The 13,226-nt window shown below is 40.4% G+C and overlaps 1 protein-coding gene across 7 annotated transcripts in view; it reads right to left on the bottom strand.

The window, feature by feature from the left end:
* The window catches only part of ATP9B (ATPase phospholipid transporting 9B (putative)), a 169,977-nt gene extending 157,771 nt beyond the window's left edge, over positions 1–12,206 (bottom strand). For 4 of the 7 annotated variants that reach the window (XM_074575765.1, XM_074575768.1, XM_074575764.1 and 1 more), the window contains exon 1: positions 12,046–12,206. In XM_074575765.1, the coding sequence (XP_074431866.1) occupies positions 12,046–12,140 (95 nt within the window). In that variant the 5' untranslated portion in view covers positions 12,141–12,206. Of the gene's footprint in view, positions 1–11,010; positions 11,313–12,045 lie in introns of those variants that run through there. The other 3 variants (XM_074575762.1, XM_074575761.1, XM_074575763.1) reach the window with 1 other exon arrangement.
* Positions 12,207–13,226: the final 1,020 nt, after the last annotated feature.

Here is a 13,226-nt window from a genome sequence, read left to right as displayed (position 1 = left end):
AGGAAAGGAAGGGGGGAGGGAGGGATTTCTACAGAAAAAGTATACCACATACTTTACACTAGCTATGTAATAAATCAGTATGAACACAGTTAAGAAGGAAGATGTAATAAGGAAGGAAAGAAAAAAAAACCCCACCACTAAAACCCGCTATTGGTTAACCAGTAATGACTAGCTAGATACTTCCTCTTTTGGTTGGCAGGTGATGCCCTGATTTCTGCACCTCCTTTGAATCACTTGGTATAAGACATCATTAAGGGATGTCAACAATGTGTTCAGACCAGATTAGAAAACAATGCATAACTAGGAAAAATAATAAACACACGCCCTCTGTATCCCCTGGCTGCAAGTCAACTGAGTACTGGAACCTTAAGCGTGTTAGACCTTGTGAAGAAAAATCTTCATCTGTTTCACATGAAGTAAAAGCAAAACCACAGAGCAGAACACACAACAAAAGTTTCAAACTAAAAAACTGCATGAATTTGTTCAAAGTTATGAGTTCCCTGAAAGTTAGTTTTGTGAAAATATGGCATGGAAAACACTTTCAGAATTATTACCACCAGTACCCACTTAAAAAAAGGAAAATAAAGTTTAAAACAAAGATGAAAAACGATCTTCACAAAGCATGTTGTTTGCAAAAAGCTGCATCTAACGTTTAGTTTAATATGGCAATCTGGCAATACGTTTTCCATTCCCATTTCTATTAATGGTCATTAAGAAAAAACACACTACAAAAAATTCTCTTCACAAAATGGGGCAGTTATTATATGTTAACATGTATATTATACTAAATTATATTGATTACTCTCAGACTAGACTGATTTGAATACTAGACAATAAAAACACTGCTTAGAAAAAACTTAAGACATTACTTTATGCCAAGACTCCCAGTCAGACAGGCCTGTGTTTAAACAGATTCACATGCAATGCTTTTATAATCTCTCCTGGTTAAATTTGCAAATTACATTGTCACATTTTTAATATACAGCTTTCTGCTGCATTGTGTTTTGCTTTTAGATATCCAAACAAATAACAGCATATTTGTAACACCATCCAGTGAAATCACAATCTGCTAGCTGTAACGGAGTATACAGCAGGATATTGCAAAGTAACAGATCCCCTTCTGTACAAAGTTAACAAGTGTCTGATTCAGAAAATAATATCCTTTATATACAAAGGTAACAGAGCAAACATGGTTAAAGTCTCTCTTGAGGTAATATGCTAATGCAAGAGAATTACAGGAGAAAGACTTGGACAAGAATCACATTCACAGACATGCACAATATTTAAATCTACTCTTGTAAATATGGTAATATTTGCAGAGTGCATTGATGTCCTAAGCATAATTTCTTTAAGGTTTTTTTGCCATTATGTTATAAACAAATGTTTTTTTCACAATCAGTACCTAGGTTTGCACTTTTAAATACGGAGCTTCACCAAGTACTGAAGATAACGAGCATAAGCACCATCATATTTAGTAACGCTGACTTCAAAATACAGCCTCTGAACTGGCAAGCAATTTACTCTGTTTCAAAAGCAATTTTGCTATTGTGTTGGAAAATTGTACTTCAGTATTTAAAAACAATAAGATAATGAATAATGGATTTTTCATAACTAGGATAAGGACAAAAATCTTTACGTCTTTGTTACCTAGTATTTTTCTGCACTTAATTGCTTGAAGTGCTGATTTTCCTTGAGTGACAAATCAATTAAGTATAATCCTAGAAACTTTTATTAAAATAGGGAAGCATTGAAAGCAACATGAATAAAAAAGCCAGAGCGAAGATATCAAAACTCTCAGCATGAGCGCTACTAAATCAGCTATGAAGACAACTATCTTGACAAAAATATGGTTTCCTAAGGAAAAAGGAACATTAATATTAAACAACTTTCAACTAAATCTGACTACTATTAGGAATATCATTTAACAGATTTAAGTGAAAGGAAGCCATGTACAATAAATACTTTTAAATGAAATTTTAATATAAACATCTGCTGTGAAAATGATGCCTCAAGTCACCTGTAGCTACATTATTCCACTTTGACGGCTGTTTGCCAGAGTAGATGCAGCTGCAGAGTTCCATGGGTGCCATAACTGCTAATGGAAACCATTTTAATTCATTTAAATCTAATCTGGCTACCTATTTAGATCCATAATTATTTCTGTATTTTCTGCCAGCTTTCCATTGTTCTAAAAGAACAATGTTCAAGGGTACAGCAAGAAGGTGCAAGGGGCCAAGAAGGTCCGAGTCATGACTGCATGTTTTTCTGATTTTACTCACTTGACAAATGCAGACAAATGCAGAAGCAGTATCTATGGTGAATTTTTCTATCCGCCTGCTTAAAAGACCCAAGTAGGACAGAAGCACTGTGTCAGACACTGCATAAATAGTGTTTCCTTGTCACCTATCACTTGTGCTATATACCATAATTCACAAGAAGGAAAAACAAAGCTGATGTCTTAAAGCAGTATTTCTCAAACGTAGTGAGGGAGGGAAAAGGAACATATGGCCATGAGTCCATACAGGAACTGGATGTAGGAGATGGCTGTGGGATGCAGAGTAGCATGGAAGAGAGGCAGCAGTGGAAAAAGTTCCAGCTGAGCATCTGAGTAGAAAAGCTGAGAAAGGCCAGTTACTGGCAGTTGAGCTACCATCACTTGCCACTATGACCATGTCCCATGCCATCAAGCAATGGTGATTTGGCCCAGTGGCTGCTGCCAGCCACAGGACTCCCTCCACTTCTGGTCATGGGCAGCGGAAAGACTGAGGAAGTAAGCAGCACAATCTATCTCAGCCATATCCTGCTCCACCTCCAGTAATTCCTACACGGGTTAACCTAGGTGAACACTTTTCCAGTCTGAGGATAAGGGAGACTGCCAAATTGTAGAAATGCAGTAGGAAGAATAATGAAGAGAGGGAAATGCATATTTATATAAAGAGCAAGAATTGTTTCTTGAAGGACAAACCACTAAAGCAGCAAATGCAGTAGGCTGCCTGTATCACTGACATAACTGTTCAGATTCTGTCCTGTAACAAAGAAAAAAATCCCAGGAAACTGCACAGCAGTAGGAAAAAAATTAAGAAATGTACATTCATCCATAACCATATTTATAAGTATACGATGTGTTTTCATATAACTGCTTCTCTCAGTCAAATATTCAGCACTTCCATAAAACAGACTGCTTTGCTAGAAGCTACATGAGAAAAATCAAATTACAAATGCTTTTTTTCAAATATTCTTCTGCATTTCCAAATATTGGAAATTACTTTTTTGCCTGTAATTTCAAACACCTCTATGCTTTACACAGCAGTAAATTCAGTTAAACTACAGAGCAATCATGTTGTTCCTAGATTACAACAGAAGTGAAAAATGGAAAAATCTTCTACAGCTAAGTGCATGAAATTTAAAGAATTTCCTTTAACCTCTTCCTCCAAAACCCAGAAAAGCTATGTCAGAAGTTTTTAGAACTAGTTAGAGCTTGCCGCTATTTGTCCCTGTTTAGCTTTAGTTGTGCCTTTAATGCAAGTGCACCCGTAATCAGTATTATGTGGGAAGTCTCTGAATTCAAGTCTTGGCCTAAAAAAAAAAAAAATACATATACATACACAAAATAATCCTATTACAAATTGATATGCATTATCAGGGACAAGTGTGTCAGATGTCTACATGGAAGACAACACTAACAACAGTATTCCAACAGTTATAACAAAACAAAAAAATTCAAACCCCAACATTTGGACAGCTTTTAAGGAAGCTGAAGATTTGTAGAGCTGAACACTTATATCCGTTTTCAATAGTTAACTTTGCTTTTGTGTCCTTGCATAACAGGATCTTTAAAAAAAACCTATTACAACCCTCCCAACACAGTGTATGTTTACCCACTGGAGAACAAAACAGAAGGAAAGAGTACTTCTACTGTATGCAGGCAAGTTTATTACTGATTGTGTCACTGAGATGAATAATACTTACTGCAATAAGACCAAATAGATCAAGTTGCCCCCAGCCTTCTACAAATGATACAGAGATATTCTGGAAAAACACTAGGCAGCATTTTTGATCAACTATTACAATAAAATAAAATAAATAATAAAATAAAAAAGCTGGCATCTTCTGCCATGCAGAACTAAGGGAAAAACCTTTATGTCTGTTGAGATAAAGGTCTAAAAGCAGATGACATAGTTATTACCAAGGCTACCCTTTCATCGGTAGCTTATCAAAAATCGCTTAAATCATTACTAAGATATTAAGTACTACAGGTTCCACCAGACACTTACATAAAGCAAATATTCTGAATGCTATTTGCGTTCTCCTTCTCCTAGCTCACGCTTTCTTACCAGATCTATATACAGATGAAGAAAATTCTGAAGATCTGCATAATGAAGCCTTCATGAGAAAAGGCAACCTTTCCCTATTGCCCTTATTGCTCACTTTACAAAGTGCTATGCTTATGTTAATATAAGATCTTTTTCAACTCATGACAAGATGGGTGAGTCTGTATTTAACAAAAAATAAGTACCAGAAATACCTAAATACACAGCAGGACCTGAGGAAACATCACATCTACATTCACCCGAACCCTAATTTTAATTAGTAGGGTATGTCATTGATCACAACAACGGGACCATTTTATCACTGTCACTGGGTATTGTTATTGACATTGTAGCCCAATCAATTGTTTTCTCTCCCTGTTCTTAGCAATCTAAATGCCTGCCCAAGCAACACAAATCACTGTATTTAGATACTACAGATATAAAACAGGAAGGCATGCAAATATAGGTCAAAAATACCAGCTTAAACATGAACAAACTTAAAAATACATTTACAAATTTTATTTTACTGCACATGCAGTCACACGTGCTCATTGCAAAAGACAGCATCATCTGCAATAGCAATTTGAAGTTCTCAAACTTTTTCTGCCTGATGATTACAATTCTTCAGATCAGGATAATTACTCTAAGAATAATCACACTAAAAATTACGACTGTCTATAAATCTATCTTGGTGTGAAAGAGTATTACTAGTGCAGAAAAAAAACATAAGGACAACTTTTTCCAAATACATAGTTCTAAGCAACATCAAGTCAAAGAACTGCAATTAATTACTAAAATCACCTAGAGTTCCTATGTTATCAAAATTTCGGTCTGCAGACAAAGTATTACAAACTACTTCTCAAGTATGACACCAATGAAAGTGGCACTGTACATAAAAATACTTTACAGTTGCTATTGTGAGCAGCTCTATATGCGTGTAATACGCTTACCTGCATCATTAAATCAAAGATTGCTCTGAAAAGCAAAAGCCACAGAAACTAAAATAACAATGACAACGCACCCTGCATAAAAGCTCCGAAAACACTAAGATATGGCAAGGCCATTTTTCAAAAATTATGTATCAAACTACTTTGACCTTTGTCCCAGGAAACACTCTCAGAATCTACACCTATCCTCAATCAGGTGCCAGTCCCAACAAGAAATATTAACCTATGAATAAAGTCTTCATCAAACAAAGCAGCATGCAATCCAGGAATGTGAAAAGTGAACGACGAGCATAGAACGCACATTGAGAAAAAGTTAAAAAAAAAAATTCACTGCTAGGTTCTTTTTCCAAAAACTAGTGGTACTTCATGAGAGAGTCTTGAAAACACAGACCCAGCCACTGTTATACAAATACAACATCCCAAGTGCAAAGATGCCACACAAGCAACCCTGTTAGAAGAATCAGAATTAAGAGATGGCATCTCATATTCAGCTTAAAAATTATTCAGTGACATGGTTCCAAACAACAGTGGTGAATCTCTGTCCAAAACCACAACTCAGGAAAGCCTAATGACAAAGAACAGTATGTCCTGTAAGACACTGACATCAATTGTTTGTTTTTAATGAAAAGAAAGGAAGTTTTGCTTTGCAAAAGAGGCAAACACTTTGAATTGCAGGTGAAGTCAGTACAAAACAGGAGGGCAATAGGTCTCCTGTAAAAAGAACAAAAAGGACATACACGATTGATTGATCCCATTTGTAAGAACGGTATAATAGTACAGACAGTTCTCCTAACTATACTTCTACAGAGATTTCTTTGCACCTCATTTGATCCTTTCCTCCTTATGCTAAAACATAGAGGTGTATTTGAATAAACATTTGAATATATCAGCATAACATACAAGGCTGTGTATTTTAATGCGTTCTCATTTCCAATGCACTTCAACATCTATATATTAGCAGCTGTAACATAAAACACTTATCAGGAATACCACTTTTGGTTGTTCAGAGTTCGTGACTTTTCTAGCAAGTATGGGCTGAACCTGTAACATTTGTAATGTTGTTGTATCACAGTAATAACAAATACATCTTACTGGGTTGCTATCTCCAGCAAAGAAAGTTTCTGTCCTGCAGAGAAGAGGGTTAGACTAATGTGCAATGGTGCATCCACTTAGTTGCCGGTTCTGTACGCGTGTCACAGAGTGGAGAAAATACCATCACAAGACAGGGGCTCTGGTTTAAAAAAAGCATCATAGGAACCAGGATGATGTTATGAGCTTTCTCCACAATCAGGTGTAAGCGTGCCAGTACACATGCAGCCAATTAACAAGTAGTACCCACTCCTGCACACTCCCACAGTTGCTTAACTTTTAGGAGTTTCTGTGACCATATTCTGAGTAGTAGGATGAAGAGCATTAAATATGATATTTCTAGAAGTAACATAAACACAGTTTATGTTGCTGGACTAAACAATTTATTACTTATGGACAAACAACAGATGTTTGAAGAAGTAACTATCACTTTGCAACAGTAGTTTTAAAACATAAACACTCAAAAGTAAATTCAGTTCCATCTTCAGAATGGTTTATCACAGAAGCAATATTGAAATTCAAATTATTGTCAATATTTTCAATCTTTCAGATTCATCCAGGATTTTCAAACTCATTTTCAGGATGAGATATGTAGAGCCGTTCAATAAACAGGTGTGTGGGGAAAAAGAGCAGATTAAAACGAAACCTGTAAAACTCTGCCCAAATATTGTAAGAACTTTTGTTCTAAACATTCAGAAGTACCCAGGGAAAGAGAATCATAGGAACTAGCAACAATTTCGAAAAACTCCAAGAAATACCAAGTATCACTGCATAAACCCCACGCAACAGGTAAATTCTACTGATACATATCAATGCTTATATTTCTGAACAACTACAAACATTAGGCTTTCCCAACCCACAGTTAGAGCAAAATAAACTATGAGCTTTCTGTAAACACCATTCTACAAGAGATGTTAGGTCCTATTAGCTCCAATTGTTACATGGTCTCAACAAATACATTTTGATTTATTTGGGGAAGTTTTCATTCTTAATTATTACATTTAAAATATCAAAACCCTGGCATATAATTTGCCACTAGAGTATGAAGAATAACATCTGAACTATGAAAATCACACTGTAGTTCAGAACTAGAACATGCGCTTCTAACAATTGACAGCAGGCACCAGGTACCAAAGCATTTAAAAAAGCTCACTTCAGACATCAGAAATTAAAAAAATGACAGAATTACTGTATATGAATCTAGTAGTATCTGTTGACATTTCTATGTCTCTATTTTTTGGTGGTTCACTGTGAAACCCAGCCAAACACCTTGAAAAGTGAAAACCAGAAGGACTACATCATTGCTGGGAACAGCTTTCATTTAAATGAAAAGCATTAGCACAGTAATAACACATTACATCATCGTACTTTCCACATAAAAATGTCAAACAAATTTTCGTGTTAAGTATCAGGGAAGCAAGTGAATTCTCAGCAAACTCTGACTTCTGCAGACTTCCATTCAATTTTGCCTGGAATAGATTCTTTTCTATTATACGTAGGTCACTTGAAATAAGCTACAATCCACCAGCTGTTAAGCAACAAGTATGCTGCATTTATCTGGACAAAGGACACATTATTCGATTATTTTGTTCTTTTTCCCTTTTCATGTAATTTTCTTTTTTGCTAATGACATAAGAATGAGAAATCAAAAATAACAGTATAGTCAGCTACCTTAAAACAAGGTTGCTCTATCACTGAACAAACCACAGAGACAAGCAACAGCAGTTGATCTGTTCCACAACTTGCCCTGCTGCAACCACCTAATATATTTCATGGGGTCATTCACAAGTACACTAGTGTGACCCATACTATGAGTAATCATGCAAGACAATTTCTTCCACTGAGCGAGTGTTTTTCATGACATCACCTTTGTGAACACCTGGAGTCCAACTGAAGTTATGTAATACTGGACACAGCTAGTAAGACCTGATTTTTTGGTACCAGCTCAGGAGTCCCAACACCTCACACCTTAGCCCTACTAGACCAAATTCTGCTGTCATCATATGCTTTAAGTGCAGGACACCTGAACAAACCAGGTATTCTGCTTATAGATAAATGAGGGTTGACTACTGTTTAACTCCTTAGCAGCTTCAAAATTCCACCACACTTGTTGTTTTCCTTCCATCGATGTCACATGACACCACAGCCACAGCACAGTTAACTTCCTTCCTGCGTTTCGCAGTTGATTACTCTGGGGCTGATGATGACAAGTACAAGCCTAACATATGAGAACAAGCATGTGCAGGGAGACTTAAAATTTAAGGTGATCCCGGATATTCTCTGTTCTTCTTTTCCCTTCACAGTGTAACCAGAAAGCAGCAGGTATTTTTCCTGTAGATAACAGATCCTTCATGCTGAAGGACAAGGTGCTGAAACAACCACCTCTTTTTTCCCCAAGCCTTCTACTACTCAAGCTGAATATATTAAATACCACCAAGAATTTTTTTAATAATTTGAAGATTAACAACCTTTTACTTCAAGATAGATTTCCCTAGTTTCTAACAGTAGCACACAAATGTGTCTCTGTCCATCTGAGGTAGACGAAGATGGCAGAAGATATAAAACCTGAATTTCTACTGCGAAAGTAGTAAGTTGCCCTTAAACATCAGAAATAAGAGCAGAACAGGATGAATGTGTTCACTGAGCCATACGTAACATTTAATATGTATTTTTCTTTCTTTTTTTTTTTTTTTTTTTAAACAGGCCTTAACATATACAAAGTGAATATATAAAATACACTAATCTTGCCATGTTTACATATTAAGTACATCCCAGGACGTTTCATGGTTCTTAACTGGCTACAATTTTATACACAAGTGTACAGTTTCAGGTGTGTATCATCAAAGTTTTTTTAGGTGTGCAGGAAAAACATATTCCAGCTTTAAAATACCTGCTATCAGTCTGCCAAAATAATCTCAAAAAGCACAAAGCACATTAAGGACAAACACTGAATGAGAAAGTCTTTGTCCTCACTGCAAAGTAAACTACAGCAACATCAGCAAAGACTCCTATAGACTGTTGAGTTCAAGCAAAAGAAGTCATCCTACAACTCATCTCTGAGGCCCCTCAAGGTTAGTAACTGACAAGTTGTATTAACTGATGTTGCACAGTAGTAGGGCAATCAATGTGAGTTAAAAACACTACCACACTGAAGTTAAGGTTCTGTGTATAAGACTTTCAAAAGATTCTAAATTCTTCACTGAAGAAATGAATGACAACAAGTCAAAAGACTCTTGAGGGCCCAGAAACCACAGTACTGGATTAAACCTGAAATTTGCAATACAACTCTATTGTATTTTAATTGGTGTTTGTTTCTAGACATCTTCGGAAGTATGAATTATACCCTTTTAGGCAAAATCCACATGTATATATGCACGTGATAACTTTCTGCATATCAGAGGCCTCAATGCCTTCACTTCAACCCTCTTATAAGTATCTGCAACATCAGGACCTTTACTGCAGTTTCCACAGGAATGCAAGGCTTCTTCAAAGTCTGTGCTGAAGATAAAGATTAGAAAAGCAGGATGAATCATTCATAAAGACACAGGAGTTGTCTACAAGGTTAGTCTCATAAGACTTAAAAGCTGCAGTTCAACTATCTGCACTGCCATATTTCCCCTTCGACTTTACACAAGACACCTGTGGTAGAATCTACACAAGCATTCCCACGCTTTTGTTACAGGTCCATCAGACCCCTTTCAAAGCACACAAGAGGTGCTCGCAGAAATCCAGCGCATGGTATTCTTGAAGAATAACCAACCTAACTCAACTCACCTTAGGAAAAATATGAAGAATTAAAGTGAGTGCAGAAGTTGGTACATGTATTCTGATTCTCAGAACTCAAAGGGCAATTTATTTAACCAAGTGATTGAAATAAAGACACGCAATAAACATGCCTGTCAACTTTTAAAGGTTTTATAAACCTTCAAGTAGTTGAACTAAAGTAATGAAAATCATAGGTAATCATTTGTGTACAGGATCAGCAAGCTAAATACGTACCACCTGCACTTGAACAACACATAGATTATAAAAGACCATAACTCTGAAAGATGTAATCTAAACTAGAAGGGATTTAATCCACAATCTTTAGAGGGTGATGTTGATCAAACAAGATAGATAGAGTGGAAGAAGCAGATATGTAATGAATCGGTAGTTCCTTGCTAGATCTTACAGCTTGCCAAATGTGCTTACAGAGCCAGGTTTAAACAGTTTGTATAAACAACTGCAACTACTGCCTGCAAACATACCTTCAATAAAACTGTGTATCTAGCTGTTTTATGAACTCAGCCTATCATATCTATAGCATTTTTCAAATCATCAAAAGACTCCCAGGTAACCTACAACAGAACCACCTGACACCTTTCATGGTCTAGACTAAGTTTTCGCCTTTCCCTCATTTCAGTTTTTCCTGCAAAGCACAACACCTACTGAGAAGCTTACAGATTCCAGGAAGAGCTTCAATTCTCTGAGGCACAGGCATCATGATGGTAACGCTGCGCTTACCTCAAAACAGAGGAGAAACCTACTCCAAGCTGTTGGACATTCAAGTATTAGCAAGATGGGGAAAACTACTACTGTGGCAGACTGTCCTACCAGCTTGTGAATATTCATAAAAATTACTTTTATCTAGTTTAAGAATCAAGACAACATGATTTAAGCCTAACCTATTTTGCACAGTTTTAATTCTGTTAGTTATTCCATTCTGAGAAAGTAAATCCATTTTATTCATGATGACACACGAACATTGATGAACGGCACCAACTATTCTGTTCTCAGAAAGTCCATTTACTTCAGATCCTACAACTGCTCCCTCCAGTCCTTGTATACACAACCAGCGTCCTACAAAAACCAAGAGAAAAGAGAAAAAAAAAACCTTCAAAGAACTAACTATAATCATATCTTCCACTGTAACAGTGCTGTCCAATGGACATACCCAAATTACGTAGCAAAGTTTTTCCTTGCTCACAATAGTATACCTAGAAATTATTCAGAATAATGGGAAGCAAAGAAAGATTCAATCTTTGCCTGAAAACTTAATTTGATGGCTGACCTTTGAACTGGCTTCTTCAAATTACTTAACCCCCTATATAGTGCATCCCAAGAAATTCTGAGGTTTTTTAATCCTTACATGCAAGAATACACAACAACTACCTCACAGCATATTTACTAACGACGCCCAAATTATCCACCCAGAGTGGGCACCCCGCTCCCAAGTAAACTACGGGCAAGGGACCCGAGTTGCGCGGAGTTGGCGGCGGCGCCCCGCGGGGCCGGGGCAGCCAAGGCCGCACCCGCGGGCGCGGGGCCGGGGCCGGGGCCGAGGCCGCCCTGCGCATCCTCCCGCGGGGCCCTGCGGCACCACCCGCCGCCGCCACGGCCTGTCCCGGCACCGTTCCCCGCCGCCGGGCCACGGGGCGAGCGGGACGCGTTCCCCCAAGGAGGGCCGAGGAGGGCGAGCAGGACCGCGGAGGCCTGAGAGAGCCAGGGGCTGCTGCCACCTCCTTTCTCGGCCTGCAGGGGGGCCGCCACCCCTTCCCGCCCTCCCCACGGATCGGGCGGGCGGTCCCGGAGCCCCACAGGGCAACGGGGCTGGGCGAGGGGCACAGACCGCCCCGCCCGCCGTTCGAGATTCGAAGGGAGGGGGTGGCGGGGTGGGGTGTGGGGAGCCGCCGCCGGGCCTGCGCCGCCCCTGCCCATACCTGTTGTGCCTCTGCGCCGCGGCGGCGCTGGTGTAATAGGCCGCTCTCCGCTGGGCGCTGCGCGGCACTGGGTGCAGCGGGATCTGGTCCGCCATCTTGGGGGCGCCCCCCCCCCCCCACCTCCGCTTGGCGCCCGTCCGCCTCCAGTCCCCTCCTCCTCCTCCACCCTCCGCCCCGCCCCGCCCCGCCGCGCCCCCACCGCCCGCGACGTGCGGCCCGGGCCCCTGACGTCAGGGCCACCGCCGGCTGACACCAAGAAGGAAGGAAGCGCCAGCGGGGCGGGGGCTCAGCATAAACAAGGAGGCGGGGCTCCGGCGGGGGGCGGGCAGGGCAGCGGCTGTGCCCCTGCCCGGAGGAGGGGGCACGGCACGGCACGGCACGGCGCGGCGCGGCGCGGCGCGGCGCGGCGCGGTCGGTCGGTCGGTCGGTCGGTCGGTCGGTCGGTCGGTCGTGGTTGGGGTGTGGGGTGTCTGTCGCGTGCGGCGGGGTGGGAGCCTTCGTTGAGGTTGGTGAAGTTTAATTTTGGGGTTCTGAAGGTGCCACGGGGTGAGCCATGAAGAGGGAGAGCCGAAGAGCGTGGGGGGGGGGATCCGCAGGCCTGGCGGCACCGGGCACCCGGGCATTTCACAGGAACCCGACAGTTCAGAAACTCGAACACGGGAAATTCCATCTCAGCAGAGCGAGGAACTTCTTTACTTTGAGGGTGTCAGAGCACTGGAAGAGGCTGCCCAGGGAGGTGGTGGAGTCTCCTTCTCTGGAGACACTCAAAACCCGCCTGGACACGTTCCTGTGCAAGCTGCTCTAGGTGACCCTGATCTGGCAGGGGGGTTGGACTAGATGATCTCCGAAGGCCCCTTCCAACCCCCACCATTCTGTGATTCTGTGAATTTGCAAGCACTCTGAAGTGGTTGTCCCCAGGTAGCCTGCAGATGCCTGCTATTTTTTGAGTTGATCTAGGTAGGCTCCCCTTCCATCTCTTGGATGGCAAGGACTAGCTGTCACCTATGTTGGATGTCAGTGAGTGCTCATGTGATCACCAAGAACAAATAAAAGCACCGTGAATTGACAATGATTGTTTTCTGCCATTAAACAGAGACAGTTCTTGTGAGCCAGAGGTATTGCCACATGGAAATGGACATTCTGTAAGTCAGGGATAATGAACCAGTCTATGGGACCTCACA

Source organism: Larus michahellis, chromosome 2, assembly GCF_964199755.1.
Source record: "Larus michahellis chromosome 2, bLarMic1.1, whole genome shotgun sequence".
NCBI lineage: Eukaryota > Metazoa > Chordata > Aves > Charadriiformes > Laridae > Larus > Larus michahellis.
The sequence above is the reverse complement of the archived record's forward strand: the minus strand, read 5'-3'. Positions and strand labels throughout refer to the sequence as shown.